This window comes from Acanthopagrus latus, chromosome 20 (assembly GCF_904848185.1).
Source record: "Acanthopagrus latus isolate v.2019 chromosome 20, fAcaLat1.1, whole genome shotgun sequence".
In the NCBI taxonomy this organism is placed as follows: domain Eukaryota; kingdom Metazoa; phylum Chordata; class Actinopteri; order Spariformes; family Sparidae; genus Acanthopagrus; species Acanthopagrus latus.
The window spans coordinates 14,071,274-14,087,623 of record NC_051058.1 but is presented as its reverse complement, the minus strand read 5'-3'; the positions used below and the strand labels follow the sequence as shown (position 1 = coordinate 14,087,623).

Genomic DNA, 16,350 nt, shown 5'->3' with positions numbered 1-16,350 from the left:
AACCCACTTTGCTATGTGGGACACTTGGGGCATCAGTGCCCAATTAATTGATATTGATGTTCAATTAACGTCATTTAGCACCAATTTCCATCACTGGCCACTTAATCATTCCATGTTGCTCCAGGGTTCATTTTCCTTATGAGGAGAATTTGTCTCTGCCTTGAACAGACTCACAGATTTGTCCACTCTGCCTCTCGCATGGCATCACTGTCTGAAGAGACGCAAAGTTTCACAGCCTCGGTTTGATCGCCTCTTATTGTTGATGATTTTGAACTCAGTATTGTGCTTCAATGAAGGCTTAAATTTTATGCCTCGCCACAGTGGATTGGCTCTCTGCGTTCAAGCAGCGTTACCGGCACTATGCCGGCAGTGGAGCAACAGACTGTGGCTTGTGTTGTCACATTAAGCTATGTCATCAGGAGCACATTTTTCACACATGAGGGAAAGACTTCACACTACCGCAGTTTTATTTGCCATCCAGCTGGTGATTAATGGTAAATTGCTAGTGACTTCATCAGACGCCACGAGAAATACAAACTTTCGCTGGGATCCCTGCAGTCGAAAGGATTTGTTGTGTGGGACAGAGTCATTTGAATTGAAATAAAAGGGAAACAACTTCCTGTGGATAAGATAGTAAATGACTAATTAAAATTTTACAAAGTTTTGTGGATGCAGATACATCATTGGATTTTATCGAAGATTCCCTGTGGAGAATTTGACCCCTAGTAGCCGAGGGAGCTGTTTTCTATGAGTGTGTTCAGGTTGTGTTTATTCCGTGCACACCTGTGAGGAGGATGCACACGCACATGGATGACACACTACACTGTACCAGCAACGTCTGACACTGTTCTGCTGATCAGCAGGTGCAAGCTAGTAAACACAGATGCAGACAATGCCAGATTCAAAATACTTCAAAAATCAGCGAGTGTATAATGAATAAACATGTGCACTCGACACATCGCCGCATGTAGACACAGTAGTTTGTTTACAAGAAAACTCCTCAGGCCTTTCATTCCCAAAGATGTCATCGCAAGGGTCCATTTACATTTTTCAAGGTTTAATGAAGAGGATTCAGAGTTAAATAAATAAATACAGTTTGCCTGACGGTGTGTCTTTTGTTATCCTTGTTGCTTTATTTTTTTGTTCCTGCAGGGCTACAGCAGGTTCTCAAGGTCACCCAGGCTTTCCCATGTGAGTTCCCTTCAAATTCAGTCATCTTCTTCTCATCATTTCTTTCCTTATAATAAACTGACAAAACCTGATTTAAAATTCATTTGGAGCAGGCAGGACTACAATATGATTGTCGTGAAAGATGTGTTGTGGTCTCTGAAGGTAAAACTCCCGTGTTTTTCTGGAACATGCCGTGTTGCTGGTGAGGTGGGGGAGGTGGGGTTGTATGTGCAAGGACTTCCCCTACAGGTTGAAACTCATTTGGAACAGAGAGAGCAATTCAGTCCCTGGAGTTGGCTCCCTAAATGGGTCAGTGGCTCTCCGAACGGGAAACCTTATGAGCTACTTTTCTCACTATTTACTGTATGCTGTATCCCCCTCCGTATTTTTATTCAAATGCTGTTTACAGTGTTTGCTCTGTCTAATATTCAAAAGTTCAATTTTATGCGAAACCAATTGCTTTTACTCGCATGCACATAGGCAGCCATGGGCAGAGCGTAATAGATTTATAACAGGATTAAAGCAATGTGATTAAAAAATCATCAGCTGTAACTCATTAAAATCTAAATGACACAGTAACAGCCCTTTATCAGCAGCTTTTAAAATAAATAAGGTTATTATGTGCAAGATTGCTCATGAAATGTGTTAATGGGGAGAGGTATTGTGAGTGGCATTCTGAATTTGTTTTTTTTTTCATTAAGTTTTCCAATATTCTGAGATATTTTAATATAAATGTAATTATTATTCCATTATCTCCCGGTTGTACTTCTGCCCTAATATGTTTTCATTTCCGCAGGGTTTATATTTTGGCAAACACATTCAGGCAATTTCAAGATTATATCACCATTCAGCACTCCAAATTGTAATTTCACATTTAAGAGTAAAGTTATTAATGCTGCACATTGATTTTGCTGTTTTGCAGGAGTCCAGACTCCCCTCCATCGTGGAGACAAAGGGGGATGACCAAGACGACTCCTTCCACCTGTCTCCAAACACCCGCTCCCGTCGCAACCTCCTGCTGCCCAGCTTCAGCAGCCCCGTTCGCCGCACCTCCCTGGGGAACCTCCTGGGGGACGAGCTGCGGCAGTTCAACGCCCTGCGGCGCTGCCGTTCGCCGAACCTCAGCCGTGGCTTCCTCGGGCAGAGCTTGTCCCCTCAGCCGCCATCGAGAAGAGAGCACAGCACCCCTACTGCGACCCCAGCCTCGACTTCGGCCCAGGGAGAGTCAGGGGCCGAGCAGAAACCAACGAAGCTGCTCATCCCAACAGTCACGTGCTTTGGACCCCCAGATCTTAGTCCCAGGTATTGTGAGAGCGATCATCCCATCTTCAGAACACACGCAGGAAAAAAGTCTTAATCAGATGACTTCTTAAAAGCTGGCGGCTAGACAGAAAAATGCAAACATCCATTTAATGTAATGTGAATGAAATACATTAGCAATATGCTCTAGTACTAGCTTGACTTAAATGTCTGGTTTATGTTGACCTCTGACTGTGTTCTGTTTATGTTTTGGTGCAATATTGCATTTCATTATAGCTTAAATTGTTAGCATAATTTCCACACTCAGACACACAGTGTCTTGTATGTGAGAAAGGAAACAGTATAGAGATACAGAAACACTTACACTTAAACACAATATTGCCTGGAATGATGATAATGTATATTGAATGCCTGGTTTCTAAAGCAAATAAGAAGGGAAAGCCTCACAAAGGCAGAAATGACTAAACACTACATATCATCATCATATAATCTTACAATCATATAAGTAGCCACATCATAGTGTCTCTTCTCCCTTCATAAACTCTGTTGTTTCTCCCAAGAGGCTGAAATTCTCTCCTTTTAAAACGTCCACTATGTGTGTACACCTTAAAACCATTTCACATTAGTCTGCTTCATTAACTTGATGCCTCTGTTTCTTTGTGTTTTTTGTTGTCCCATTTTCCCACTGTCGCTACTTCATGCAGTGTTTTCCCTCAGTTTGTGGAAGACAATTTTGGGACACTCGCAATAAAAAGGAAATTGAATTTTACATCATTTTTTGGACCATAAGTATGACCAATGTGTGAACAAAAATTTTAAAAGGCTGGAGCGTATAATAGATAAACGACAGGAGCCAACTTGGGGACCACTAGGGACTAACTAGTGTCTGGTAAAAGTCATTTAGTCCGTTTTGATGCTCTCCACATTGATTCTATATTAACTCTGTATGGATGCTGTAAAGCCCAGCATCATATCTCTCTTAGATGACCCGTTTTTACCTGACAGATATCTTATTTTGGTAACAAGCAAAGAAGATATATAAATACGTTACTTGGTAATTAACCACCTACTTGCCTTGATATATACCGACATGTAAAGTGAAGTATTACCCCAGTTTTATAGTCTATATATTCACCCTAGTTCTGATTGCCTGAGATGACCTGAGTAAGGTGCTGCAGTAATGGACACCTAAAGTCATGCTACAAAATCCTGCATCATCCACTTAATGTAAATGGAGTGTATTTGCATTGCATATTTCAACAGATGTCACTGCATTTCATTACCAGAGCACCTTATCCTCCTGCCCCAACCATCTGTATTCATAATGTATCCCTAAGTCATCCAGTAAGTCCTAGATATGGGTAAGTGCTGGTTCAGAGGGCTCAGGTGTCCACCCCTCCAGACTGGGCTCTTCTCCTCATGTTCAAACCCACATGGGCCTCTGCCAGCAGCAGGTCTCATGGCACATTCCTGGGTCGTCTGCGGGCTCCAGTGATAATTGAAAAAGCTCTACTGTTACATTAACTCTGGCTTCCCTCCTCTCCGCCCCTCCCACCAGGGTTGTAGACGGCATCGAAGACAATGGACACACGTTCCATTTCAACGTGGAGCACAGCGGGCCCAAAGCCAGCACAGGAGGCAGCACCCAAGGTAAGGCAAACCACCACCAGCTGTGAGGGTAACCGGGGCGCCAGATGGCTGGAGGTAAACCCAGGAGTTCAAACAGTGGATACAGCAGTGCTGCCCTGCCTCCTTCTGGGGAAATATGAGAGAGCAGAGGACTGACATGACAGCCAGGTGTCTGAGGAGTCAGAGAACATGTTAAAGGACGACAGAGGTCAAAGCAGGGGACAGATTGTCTGAGCTGAGCTTTCACCAATGATCATTCCGGGATGAATATCCAGTTTAGTTCAGCTGAAGTTCAAATTAATCACTGGGGTATAGTGAGTGCTTTGGAGTTGTGATGCACAACGGTATAAAGTAGCAATCTGGATCCTAAAAGTGGAGTTTTCTTTTTTGTGTTTCTGTTTTTCTGTCCGTCCTACAGTGCCTCCTAGAGGATTGCCTGCATTTTGTTTATTTTCTCATTCGGCTGCTCTCCTCACGTCTTAGTGGATCTTACCTGAGATGCAAGCAAAGGCAGAGACACAAGGAGACAGCAGGCAACAGGCATTCAACATAATGAGATATATCTCTATTTCGGAGCCGTCGTTTTTTATATCACAGTGACGTGTGGCACAGCTGCATCACACCTCCATTGTTTTGTTATAGCCTACCTGATCTCAGGCAGATGAGCATAACAGTGATTATGAGTAGTACCAAGGTGAAATACTGTTAAGGAATCAGGTTGGAACACCGCTTTATGAGGCTGAATGATAAAGGAGGTAAAGTTTGATTGCACATTTGATCATCTTAAATAGCTCATGCAACCAAAGGAACATTTGTCCTGCTTCTGCAGTGGTATGTAAGTGTATATACACCATGGTTCTCTCTCCTCGAGAGGTATTTTAGGAATTAAGACAGCCATCAAAATGGTGCACTGAGGTGGAAATGAAGAGGGACACAATAGAAAAATGAGAAAAGCCTGTCAATTTGACATAGTTGCTCTTGTGGTTTGTTTACTATCATACTGGTCATGTTTAAAGTCTTGACAAGCTGAGTTTTGTGCTGCTTAATGTTTTCTCCTCCTCTTTCTCTCCAGACTCCAGTCAGACTCATGCCACTCTGCTGCTGGAGACAGAGGAGGTGAGACAGAGCATCAGTCAACTCAACCAGAAGGTAAGGTACAGCCCCTAAACACAAATTAGAATCGATTGAACCAAAGATAATGCAGAATCAACGTCACCCTGTTTCCCTCTCATCTCATCTGTCTTCTCTCTGTAAAGTTTATTTGAAGGGACCCTAATTGAAAAATTTAGGAGCACAATCGCAAAATTTACGCACACCATAAATTATATTGACTATAAAATATATATATATATAGTAATAATTAAGAATTAAGAAATTAATTAAGAAATTATTATATGTTGAGTTCAGTTTCATGCTATTCTTTCTTTGCAGGTCGAGTTGGCCTTTATATTTGGTAAAAGGTAGTTCTTCCTTGGCAATGAAAAAGGCCGTGTTAAACTGAAATATGAATTCGACCTCCTCAGTGCACTAATTAACAGCCTTTTACCTTCTAAATACAACTGACAGTGGAGGTGCATTTTCATTGGTGTATAGGTCACAGCATATCTTATGCCTGAGACTAGCACTGTGTTTGACCAATGTGTTATGCTGTAATTGTGTAGTGCCAGCATTACCTGCAAATTTCATATTCCCCGCATGTTGTGGATATCGACAGCAGCATTTGCAGTTCATGGAATTCGTCTCTCGGAGAAACCTTAACCAGTCAAATTCGCACAGCCATTCTTCACGAAAACAGTATTTTCTGTTCTTTTTTGCCACACTTGTGTCTTCAGACTCAGACGCATCCTGTTAGTTAGGATATGACTCTGGCACACTACTGGGCGTATCGGGGAGAAAATAAGTGTCAGGAGTTCGTTTTGCCAGTGTTCACTGAAAGTGAAACCTTCTCCTTCCGCACCCAGAACAACTTTAGGACCCGCCCCCTCCACACTTTAGCCACTTACAGCGCCATTCCCATTTCCCCATTCCCTTCCCCTCTCACACACATTGGCCTTCCACCTGTCATTCCAGATTTCAGATTTCTTTGATTCACCCCTTCCACGTGTCAGTGTAAAAAAAATAACAAAGAAAAAAAAAATGAGAATACAACCTGCGTGCTACTTAAAGTCTCTGAGTTCTGGCCTCTCATCCCTGAATCAGCAGCGCTTGTACATTAACATGGAGAAACACATAGTGAGATCAAGCAGACTGGTGTCTGCCACGGATCTCAGCCCGTCCCTGCACTCTTAATTTGAAAGTAAATAGAGCGAAAGCAGGTGCAGCAAGAGCATCCAGATGGGCTCAGGTAGGTGCTGTCTGAAGTCGATATTAATTAATCAGCAGGGCACTCTCTGCAATGCAGAGGATAGCCGGGAGTGCTGACTCGACAATCTTAAGAAGAAGAAAAAGATCATTTTGTGACAGCCTAGCTCTACTTGTGGCCCCTCTCTGGTCCCCTTTGTCTCTCGTTTTGCTCCCTCGTTCCCTTTTTTCTGTCTACTTCCTCGCCTATTTGCGTCAGTTACCTCAGTCCCTGTCCCTCTGGACTTCACCACTGCGTATGAGGCTGTTTCTTACAGTCATGTAAGGGATTATAAATTGTTAAGTTCCCTTTTTGGAGGTCATCGGAAAATTACATCTGTACATGAGTCCGAGATTAAACCTCAAAGATAGAATCTGATTAATTTGTCAGTCTGTGCTGGGGACTTAATTGGGCGGGACTGTTTCTTTTTTTGGTGCTGTGAAGCTCAACTGTGATTTACCACAATGTCTCAGTCTAATAATAGGATATGAAGAGAAGGATAGAATATGCTCAAAGTGTTTTTGACTGTGTGAATTCTCTACACAGATGGGCACATTAAACCAGGAAGTATCTGAGCTCACCAAAGGCCTGCACCACATGATGCACCTCCTCCAGGCCCACGTATCTGTGCGTCACTACACCGCCTCCCTCCCCTCGTACCCGTATGGCATCCAAATGGTGTCCAGCCCTCCCACGGCCCCCAACACTGGCATGCCCTCTAACGTACCTTCATCTTACCACCTCCACAACGATCCTGCAAGCCACGAAGGCTACACCCACCAAATCATCGCGCCCGCAGGTCACTGGGGCTATAGTGCAGCTGCTGAAACTCAAACAGAGACTCACCACCAGCCCAAATCCTCAAGTCCACCTGCTAACCTCCCTATAAACTCTGCAGCCAGGTCTGGCCCGTGTCACGGCTCCGAGAGCGTGAGCACACATCTGTGGAGCAGCCCGGCTCTTCTGAGGGTCGGCCCAGGCCTACAGGGTGGAAGCTCAGGCCGTGCACCTCATGCCGGGCATGAGGACTCTGAAAACAGACCTCTCAGTGCGAGCCCGACCACCATCAGCCAGTCCCAGCCCACATTGTGCCTGCAGCCTCCCGGTGATAGCGATGAATACTCTTGCCTTCTCTCCAGTGCCCCTACAGGGATGTCCACACGCAGCCTGCTGGATTCATCCCCCAGTTCTTACCCCCATCTCTGCCTGACCTCTGACTCCCATCTCAACTTAGCCACACACGAGGACATTTGTGGTCTGATGTCTGCCCCAGCATCTCACAGTCTGATCCAGGACACCTCCATCTTCCAAATAGAGGACTCACGCCCCTCAATCCACCCGGTGCCTGCCTCTCCACCCACATTACCAGGCCAGTCTCTGAGATCCTCACTGGATTCGGGATCACCGCGATCGGATGCTCCCGAGCCCCAGCTCCCCCTGGGCGACCCATCTGCCATAGAACACACCAGTCTGGAGTGCCTACTGGGGAACGGGGGCTCTACGGAGAGCAGGGACAGTGAAAGCGTGTCATCGCGAAGGTCCAGCATCGGCGTCCAGACTCAGAGCACAGAGCAGTCGTGGTGCCTGGACCTCACAGATTAAACTGCTTTTTTAACAGCAGAACTACTGGATCGAAAGACTGAACGAGAAATTGGAAGTTATGAACATGCAACAAGTCCTGACAGTGTTTAAAGAGACTCTGCTGGAGATTGTCAATGTGCGCTGTATTTCCCTCTCTGAACTCCTGGGCTCTCATATTTGTCAAACTCCACGCAACTTACACCATTTCTATGCAAACTACGCATGTCATTTGTGCATTATCTCAGCTTTACTGAAGTGTGTCTTTAAAGAAAAAAAAAAGAAGAAGCTCCACAGCAGTGGGTTCCAGTATATACTGTATACTTTTTTCCAACATCCTCAGAGCAATTTGCAGTTGATAATACCTGTTACCTCCTTGCATGGTAAAGTTTTTTATTCTTTTTCCTAAGGAAAAGGTTTTCCAAATCAATGTGTAAGCATTCTACATGACAACCTGTTGATTGTGCGCACAGATGCTGTATTTGTAAATCAACACAGGTCACACATGTCTCACCTTGCATATAGGGAGTAGAGTATGTGCATCACACAGCTTAGATTGTTTATTGTTCTACATTGAATGTTTTTCTCAGTTTCAACGATTTGTAATTTTATTTGTGAGTTCTCGGTGTAATGAACATCTAAAATCCAGACTCCGCTAATGAGAACTCGGTACATAATTTATGGTTTCAGTTTTAATTCCATCTCCAGTTTTATGCTGTCGTAAAGGACCTTTAAGGAGATTTGAATAAATTTCCTACCTGTCCTTCACCAAGGCATTAATGATTGCGCTGTGAACTAGGTTTAATTACTTGCTCCATGAAAAAAAAAAGCCTGAAAAATTCTTTCTCAAGGATCTACAATTCTAGAAGCCACGACATAGCTGCTGATAAACTAAATATAAATAAATACACATATTTAGATGAAAAGTGGGTCCCATAAACTATTTAGCAGTGTAATTAATTTACAGAGTACGAATGCCTCCTGGGAACAAAACATTAACTCATGATACTCATACAATATTCAGAGTATTTAGGAACTTTATTCTTTTTGAATGATTTCTCCTTGGCTGACAAAATAAAGTATGCAGAAATGTGCGGATGTGTCATTTGCTGTGTAAACACATGTATCACACCACATGTATGTCATATTTTTGGGAAAGAAATGTCAGAAAAAGCAGCATATTATGCAAATGAGTCAGTCAGGAATCCTGCATGAATGTCTGATGATTAATTAATATTCAACTCTTAGAGTTAAGCTTGGGAACTTTGTGTCAACGCAGAAAAACTGTACTCACAGACCTCACTGTGTGCGTGTTTTCTTCTAAAATCCAAACACGTGATCCCAAACGGGCATCAGGGGCTCGTGTTATTATCAAGACCTGGTTGGTGTACAGGACATTGTGGCATTACCTTTTAAATGAAAATGCAGAGGAAGATTACAGTAAATCTAATACAAGTTCATTTCTGATTGTAACACACGTTTTAGACCATTAAAAATACATTCATCATTCGCCTGAGATTTAGCCTTATCTGTGATTAAAAACGTCAAATGAAAGAGCAAGACACTTCATTAATCACCGATTAAAGCAATCAATCCTGAACTGAACAAAGAGATTCAGATCAACTGTTTTAGGAGCTACAGGAGCCTCATTTCAGTCTAACAGTAAAAGTATTAAAGGAGACATATTATGTTCATTTCCAGGTTAATAATTGCATTAATGAACCTTAAAATAGAAAAGGTTTAAATGCTTAAAATGCTTAAAATGCTTAAAATGCGTAAAAAGCACAGCAGTTTCCTCATTCTGCAGCTCTGTGTTCCCCCTCTGTCTGAAATGCCTCCTCCTGAATACTGTGTCTGCTCCTATTGGTCAGCTCACACACGCCTGACCCAGCAACAAGACAGCAGCTGTGCTCAGTCTATTCTTGAGCACCAAACTAGCCATGCGGCATTTCTTTGGCAAATGTGTGACATTTGAGGACATAGTGAGGATTTGCAGCTGTTGTTTCTCTCATTAGCAGCCGCTGAGTTTTTGGGTGGTTAATCCTTTTTTTTTTTTTTTTTTTAATTTAGGCTGATCTGTTCTCAGCTCGCAATCCGATTATATAAGTGAACGTACAGTATCTTTCATGTTTTTTTTGTTCTTGAGGGAACATCCTGAAACTCTTTACATCCATATTAACTTTCATTCAATCAGTTTCATCTTATGGCATTTAGGCTTTTCAGCTAACAACAACAAAAAAAAAGTCATGATTCATCTTTGTTTTGAGTTTGTTTGATGTCCTCTGACTCCGTTTCAACAGGCCACTCATGTCAACAGCACAGCTCGTCAGACAAACACATCAAGTACACAAGTGGGGAAATATCTAGACATCATACGCTCAAATCACTTTTGACCCTCTTCAGACTCGAGGGTTGTGTCGCTTACTTATGACAAGAAGTTGACAATACTGAGAGCATTTAGAGCAGTAAAGGTCTTAATATATCTTGTTTGTGTGCCTACTCTCTGTAGGGTTTACAAACTACCTGCTGTTCAGTGCTTTCCCTCTGTGAGTCATGGGTGTTTTCTCACCGTGATGAGTCACTCTGTGGGGAAAACCAAGATGGCAATTTCAAAAGTTTCAAACAAACTGATTGTGCAATGGTATTTTACAAATTGTGCAACAAAAGTGGATATAAAGGAGGCAGAGGGGTCGGTGCTCCAGTAGGACGATTCCCTTTGGATCATTCAGTTGGGAGACGTGACGCCCTGAAAACATGAAGACTGTGGTTCTCGCTCTTTTTGTCGCACTGGTGCTCAGCCAGAGTGAGTTATTGCGCTGTCGGGTTTTGACTGAATTTCACCAAGTTATACGACATAGGACGTTGAATAACATTTCTCTTTTTTTCACCCCCTCTAGGTGAAGCCCTGAGGTGTTACTGTGGAGGCACCAAGTACTGCTCGCAGCCTGTGGAGACCTGCCACGGTCCAAACCCTCAGTGTGGCAGTGTCATCATTTACGCCGGATCCAGTGAGTGCTTCGGTCTTCACTGGGGGCCACAATGACGTGAACAGCTAGTTATAATAATAAGAGGAAGAAGATGACCCATTCTGTCTTTGTCCATGTTTTCACAGGACCCACCTACTTCAAGGGCTGCATGACATTACACCAGTGCATGACGCTGAATCAGCTGGGGATCTCGACCGCTGCGTGCTGCGGGACCGACGAGTGCAACAGATAAACGACCCTGACAATCAACGCTCTGATGCTATATTCTCCTGACATGCAGTGTGCATTATTATCACATTAAAGCCCTATGTGGTTAAAATGTCGCTGTTTTTTTCTATTTCTATGCCTCCTCGTTTGTCTCTCTAAAAGTTCTCTAAAACTCTCAAACTTCAGTTTACAGGGTCAATAATGAATGGTTTTCTTAGATTCGAAGATCTTTTCTCATTTTTGAGCCCGTAAAAGTCATCAAAGTCAGCTGATTCAGTGACATCTCATCAGATGACAGTTGGGCAGATTGTGCTTTACAGAGCTCTTCGTGCCTAAAAAGACTTTCTCAGTCTAGTGACTCAGGCATTTAAAAGCTAGCATTGACATTCAGTCAGTTGGAAAATGACAATGAAAATGGCCTCAGGTGGATCAGTGAGGTCATAGTTGGTTTCCTGGCCTTGATAAGTCACTCTGTTTGTGAGGTAACGATCTACTGGATTTATATTGCTCAACAAGGTGGGATAGCTTTAAGTTTTTGTTTGTTTGTTTGTTTGTTTTTTTAAATATAAGGCATTGATTTATTCTGCTTCACTCATGCAATGATGTTGTACAAACACAAGACACTGACATGTGACTTCTATCATCACTGGTTTTCAGTCAGTGTGAGTTAACGAAAAGGAAATACAACAGACCTGCTGTGTATTTGATGGAAACAGGACGACGTTCTCCTCAAAATCAGCCAGAATGTTTCCGTTTTGAGCTAAAGAACATAAAAAAGTCATGCATGACGGTGAAAATGCAGCATTGTTCGGAGAACTGCCGTAGTTTAAGTCTGGTCTGGTCACTTTGGTCATTTTTTACTTTTTATATTTGACTTTTTAATTTTCTCTAATAGTTTTCCAAAAACGTCACAATGGCACTTATTGGCTCTTTGTTGTTTACAACTATTTTTGTTTTATAGAAATGTTTTTATTCTGGAAATTATATTTTTTCCATTAAAGGCAACATTTTTACATTTTATCCACACAATCACACAAACACCACCACAAAGGCCACCACAAAATCCAAATCATGACGCATCCTCTTCCAAAATCGCATCAAACTCCTTTCTGCACAGAGTCACAATGACTTATTTGATCCCAATGTGATGTAATGTGTTTTTGCTTGATTTTGTCATAGACCAGCGTGTGATCTCATTGTGTTCACCTGGTTGTTTGTCTTCATTACAAAACAGCTTCAACATTCACTTACTGGAAAATTATCAGTTTCCAATAGTCAGTCAATAATGAGCCTTTAAGCTGAGCATTTGCTAATTTTGTGTGATGGTCTGTTGTCGTTATTATAACTGAGTGAGGAGATATAAAATCACAAGAGCCTACAGATGTCACAATTTATTGAACCACAGTTTTAGTTTTGTCTCTCTATCACATTGCACCACCTTGTGGTGGACGAGATGCTGTGACGCATATTGATCTGGTAATAATGATGATTTCATTCTGTTTATCTGGTCGGTTGTTTTTGTTGTAAAAACAGTTTGGAATTTTGCAGTATCCAAATTCAATAATGAACCTTTTACGATTCAAACGTGTGTGTGTGTGTGTGTGTGTGTGTGTGTGTGTATTACAAAACAGCTTCAGTTGGCAAAGACCATCTTGGTTCAGGGTCCAATTACTGGAAAGTCAATATTGAACCTTATTTAAGCGTAACAGTTTTTTTTCCTATATATTTGCTGATCTTTTGCAGATGTTTTTTTCATTTTGTGTGAACTGTTAGAAAATTAAGGAAGATAAAAAAAATAAATAAACAGATCCCATAAAAGCCACAGTATGTCTAGCAAAGGGACAGTTCTGTCTAAAAGCCATTTTTAAGTTTTGGAGCAACTTTGCAGATTGTTTTATTTTACACACCGGTTGACCAGGATGCAGAAAGCTGTGATGCATTTAAGGCGAACAAACCTTTTCTATCAATGCAGGGTAGTTTAATAAATCCCTTTGTTTGTGAGTGAAACCCAGAAGCAAATAGCAAAGTTAATGATACACTAGATTTGCATCGATCGCTCATCATTTTCTAGATAAAAAATTGGAAGCTGGTACACCTGCAGCACACAAATGAGCCATCTAAACTACAGGAGGTGAGCAATCTTCACGTTTTTTTCAAAATGTGGATAATGACAGATCTCCTAATGTTACATTACACTTGATTTCTCTTGTTCCTACTCATGCAGAGATCGGTGTACACAAGACAACGTGAAAACATGAAGACTGTGATCCTTGCTCTGCTGGTGTTGGTGGTCGTCAGCCAGCAGGGTGGGCTAACTCACAGGAAACACAACAAACCTGTAAAAAAAAAACCTGTCCTGGTGGCATCAGAGTCTTTATGTCTGAAGTGTGTCTGTTTTTAACAGATTTTATAGCTTCAGAAAATCTATTTTGGCAGTGAAAATGAAATGCAGCCCTAGTTTGAATATTAACAGTTGAAATTGATTTTTTTTGTTTGTTGGTTGGTTGTCATTAATCTTCCAGGTGAAGCCTTAACATGCAACTGTGCTGACCAGTTCTGTTCAGGCACACAATACTGCTTGACTTCAGAAGATTTAACACATTTTGGACAGTGGGGATTTGGACCAAACCCTGTTTGCGGCAGCACTGTCTATTACACTGGATCCTGTAAGTGGAGGCTGTTTCTTTAGTGTACTTCAGCTCATGACAAAAATGCGTTACTTGGGCCAATTCAGAGTCATTACTTTCATTGGAAACTCGTAGAAGTCGTCCGACGGATAATTCGTCCTGTCTGTTCCCATGTTCTCACAGTTCCCAGCTCTAAGGGCTGCCGCCAGCCCAGTGAGTGCGGGTGGAGCTTTCATCCCTACAGATCGTACACCACCTGCTGCAGCACTGACCTGTGCAACTGAGAAAATGAGCATCACGCAACACACCTCTCTAAATAAAGACCAGCCGGTTACCCCACTTTTGTCATTTTTCACTTTTTCTGTTTCTTTTTTCTTTTTCAAGATTAATGTTACTCTTTCATAGTGTTACATGATACAATAGTAAAGGCGTAAAAGGAATTCTACATTATCAGGGCACATCTGCAACTAAAAAGACAATTCATGGCGAACCTCTGGAGGCTCATCAGGCCAAATGTCGCTGTGAAACAACATATTTGATGGCCAGTTAGCTTCCATTTAATTAGCTGATGTTAGCATTCAAACGCTCCCTAGCTGACTGTTGGATAGTGTTAGACGACACAGATGGAAAGCTGCAAATTCATTTGAAATTAAAGCTGCGAGCAGCGTTGGTCGGGCCCTCGCAGTCCACGCACCTCGGGGCATGCTGCCGTCAGGGCTTCCGCACGCAACGCCTCGAAGAAGCCGTTTCTTTATAATTTGGTGGCCTGCTCCCGCTGGCATTAAGTAATGCACGCTGAAGACAGAAAAAAGAGCGTGTACTGCTGCACGATTCCCCAGACAAAGACTGAGATGACGGTCCGCTTCTGGAGCTGGCTGACGAAAATGTCCACATGAGGCATGATGCAATGAAATAGTTTCGGGAAGAAGCTGAAAGTATCATTGTCCAGTAGCTGAAGAGAATTTTTTCTCCAGTTCTTCCAGCTGCTCTACACTCTGGCGATGATGTCACGCACTCTAGCTCACGCAATACACACCCATTATAAAATCAGAAGAAGGCCTAAAAATCCGTAAAACTAAAACTGTGATGATTTGGAAACCGTAAGAGATTTTTAAAAACTGAATACATGCCCAACAGTTCAAGGTCTTCTCACTCTTTAAAAGGTGGAATGGTATCTGTAGCTCAAAGCATGAAGCACAAGAAGAGGTTGAAAGTCGATGAGTTTTGAAGAGGATTTTAAGATTTTCCCATTTACTTTCCATTCAAACTAATCAGACTGCGACCAGATCGCCATCTATAGGCCGATTTGCACCAAATTTTACACAGAGCCTCATCAGTCCATGGAACACAATTATGAACATTTACGTGATAATCAGACCGTATTTTGTTTAGATGTGCAAGATTGTCTGCTTTCAACACAATATGCAGGAATTTTGTTGCAGGTTCCCTGCTTGGGCCCTAATAAAGAATCGCTTCAAAAACAATAGGGTCCTCGCAGGTTCCCTGCTCGGGCCCTAATTAAGGATCCATGGTGGGGACTCAAACCCAGAGCAGAAGCAAAGCCTCCATTCACATCCTGCTCTACCACCTGAGCTAAACACCATTATGAGTTCACACTGGATGAATAAACACAATGAGTCCCGCCCACAGACTTTCTGACGAATGCAGGTGGAGCGCGTCGAAAAGGGGCGGTCTCGCTCGTTTCCCGCGTGAAATTAGTGGATTTCCCTCCAAAACTGTAGATGTGTATTTAAATAGCTGTTGGATCGTCACTCTGGTTCCAGCGGCTCTACTTTGAGGACGCGAATACGGTCAGTAAACTCTTCTGTACGAATCTGCTTTATGTGTGTGCTTACCTGCTCAGTTCAGGTGTGTTCATGTCTGTGTGGGAGTTGTATAGATCTCAGGTGATTAGCCCAGGTGATGTTCCTTTATATCAAAGAGCTCCACATTGCAAAGTAACCTCCATGTTGTCTCAGCCTAGTGCCGGTTAAAATGGAGCCAGCCTCCCTCTCATGTCGGTCAGATTTGTTTTTGCCTCAAATGTTTCTGAAATAACTCTGAACACGAAACTGTAGACGTCTCGTGTAACTGTTTAGTGTTGAGATAAATTCGGCCGGAACATAATTCTGTAATTACATCCATTTAAACGCGCCGCGGACTGTATGTTTTGCCCAATGCACCAAACTCCATTGTGATTTTGGCCGTTTTATATCTGCGGTGTTTATTACATGAACACTGCACAGTTAAGTAAATTTGGGTCACTGTCTCAGAACAAGTCGCTAGTTTCGTTAAATTCGGCTTGAAGTATTATTTATTTATTTATTATTTTTAACGGCATGAAAGCTGGTTAGCTAACGTTTACTGGTCAGTTTAAGTCAGTGGTTATGTTAGCTAGCTGAGTTTAAATTTGTTGGAGATGCAATGCAAGGTTTGGAAACATGTTACCAGCTGCTCAGCTGCTTTATTAACGGGCTACTGACACTATAATGAGCTTATAAAGACGTCTGGGTCATTTCATCCTTGTGTTTTTACAGACGGGTTTGCATGT

The 16,350-nt window shown here is 42.4% G+C and overlaps 1 protein-coding gene across 5 annotated transcripts in view; it reads left to right on the top strand.

Annotated features, from left to right (window-relative positions):
- kcnh4b (potassium voltage-gated channel, subfamily H (eag-related), member 4b) overlaps positions 1-9,072 on the top strand; it is a 43,662-nt gene extending 34,590 nt beyond the window's left edge. For 4 of the 5 annotated variants that reach the window (XM_037081725.1, XM_037081723.1, XM_037081727.1 and 1 more), the window contains 5 exons: positions 1,153-1,191; positions 2,093-2,472; positions 3,989-4,080; positions 5,132-5,208; positions 6,947-9,072. In XM_037081725.1, the coding sequence (XP_036937620.1) occupies positions 1,153-1,191; positions 2,093-2,472; positions 3,989-4,080; positions 5,132-5,208; positions 6,947-8,002 (1,644 nt within the window). In that variant the 3' untranslated portion in view covers positions 8,003-9,072. The remainder of the gene's footprint in view (positions 1-1,152; positions 1,192-2,092; positions 2,473-3,988; positions 4,081-5,131; positions 5,209-6,946) is intronic. The other variant, XM_037081726.1, reaches the window with a different exon arrangement.
- Positions 9,073-16,350: the final 7,278 nt, after the last annotated feature.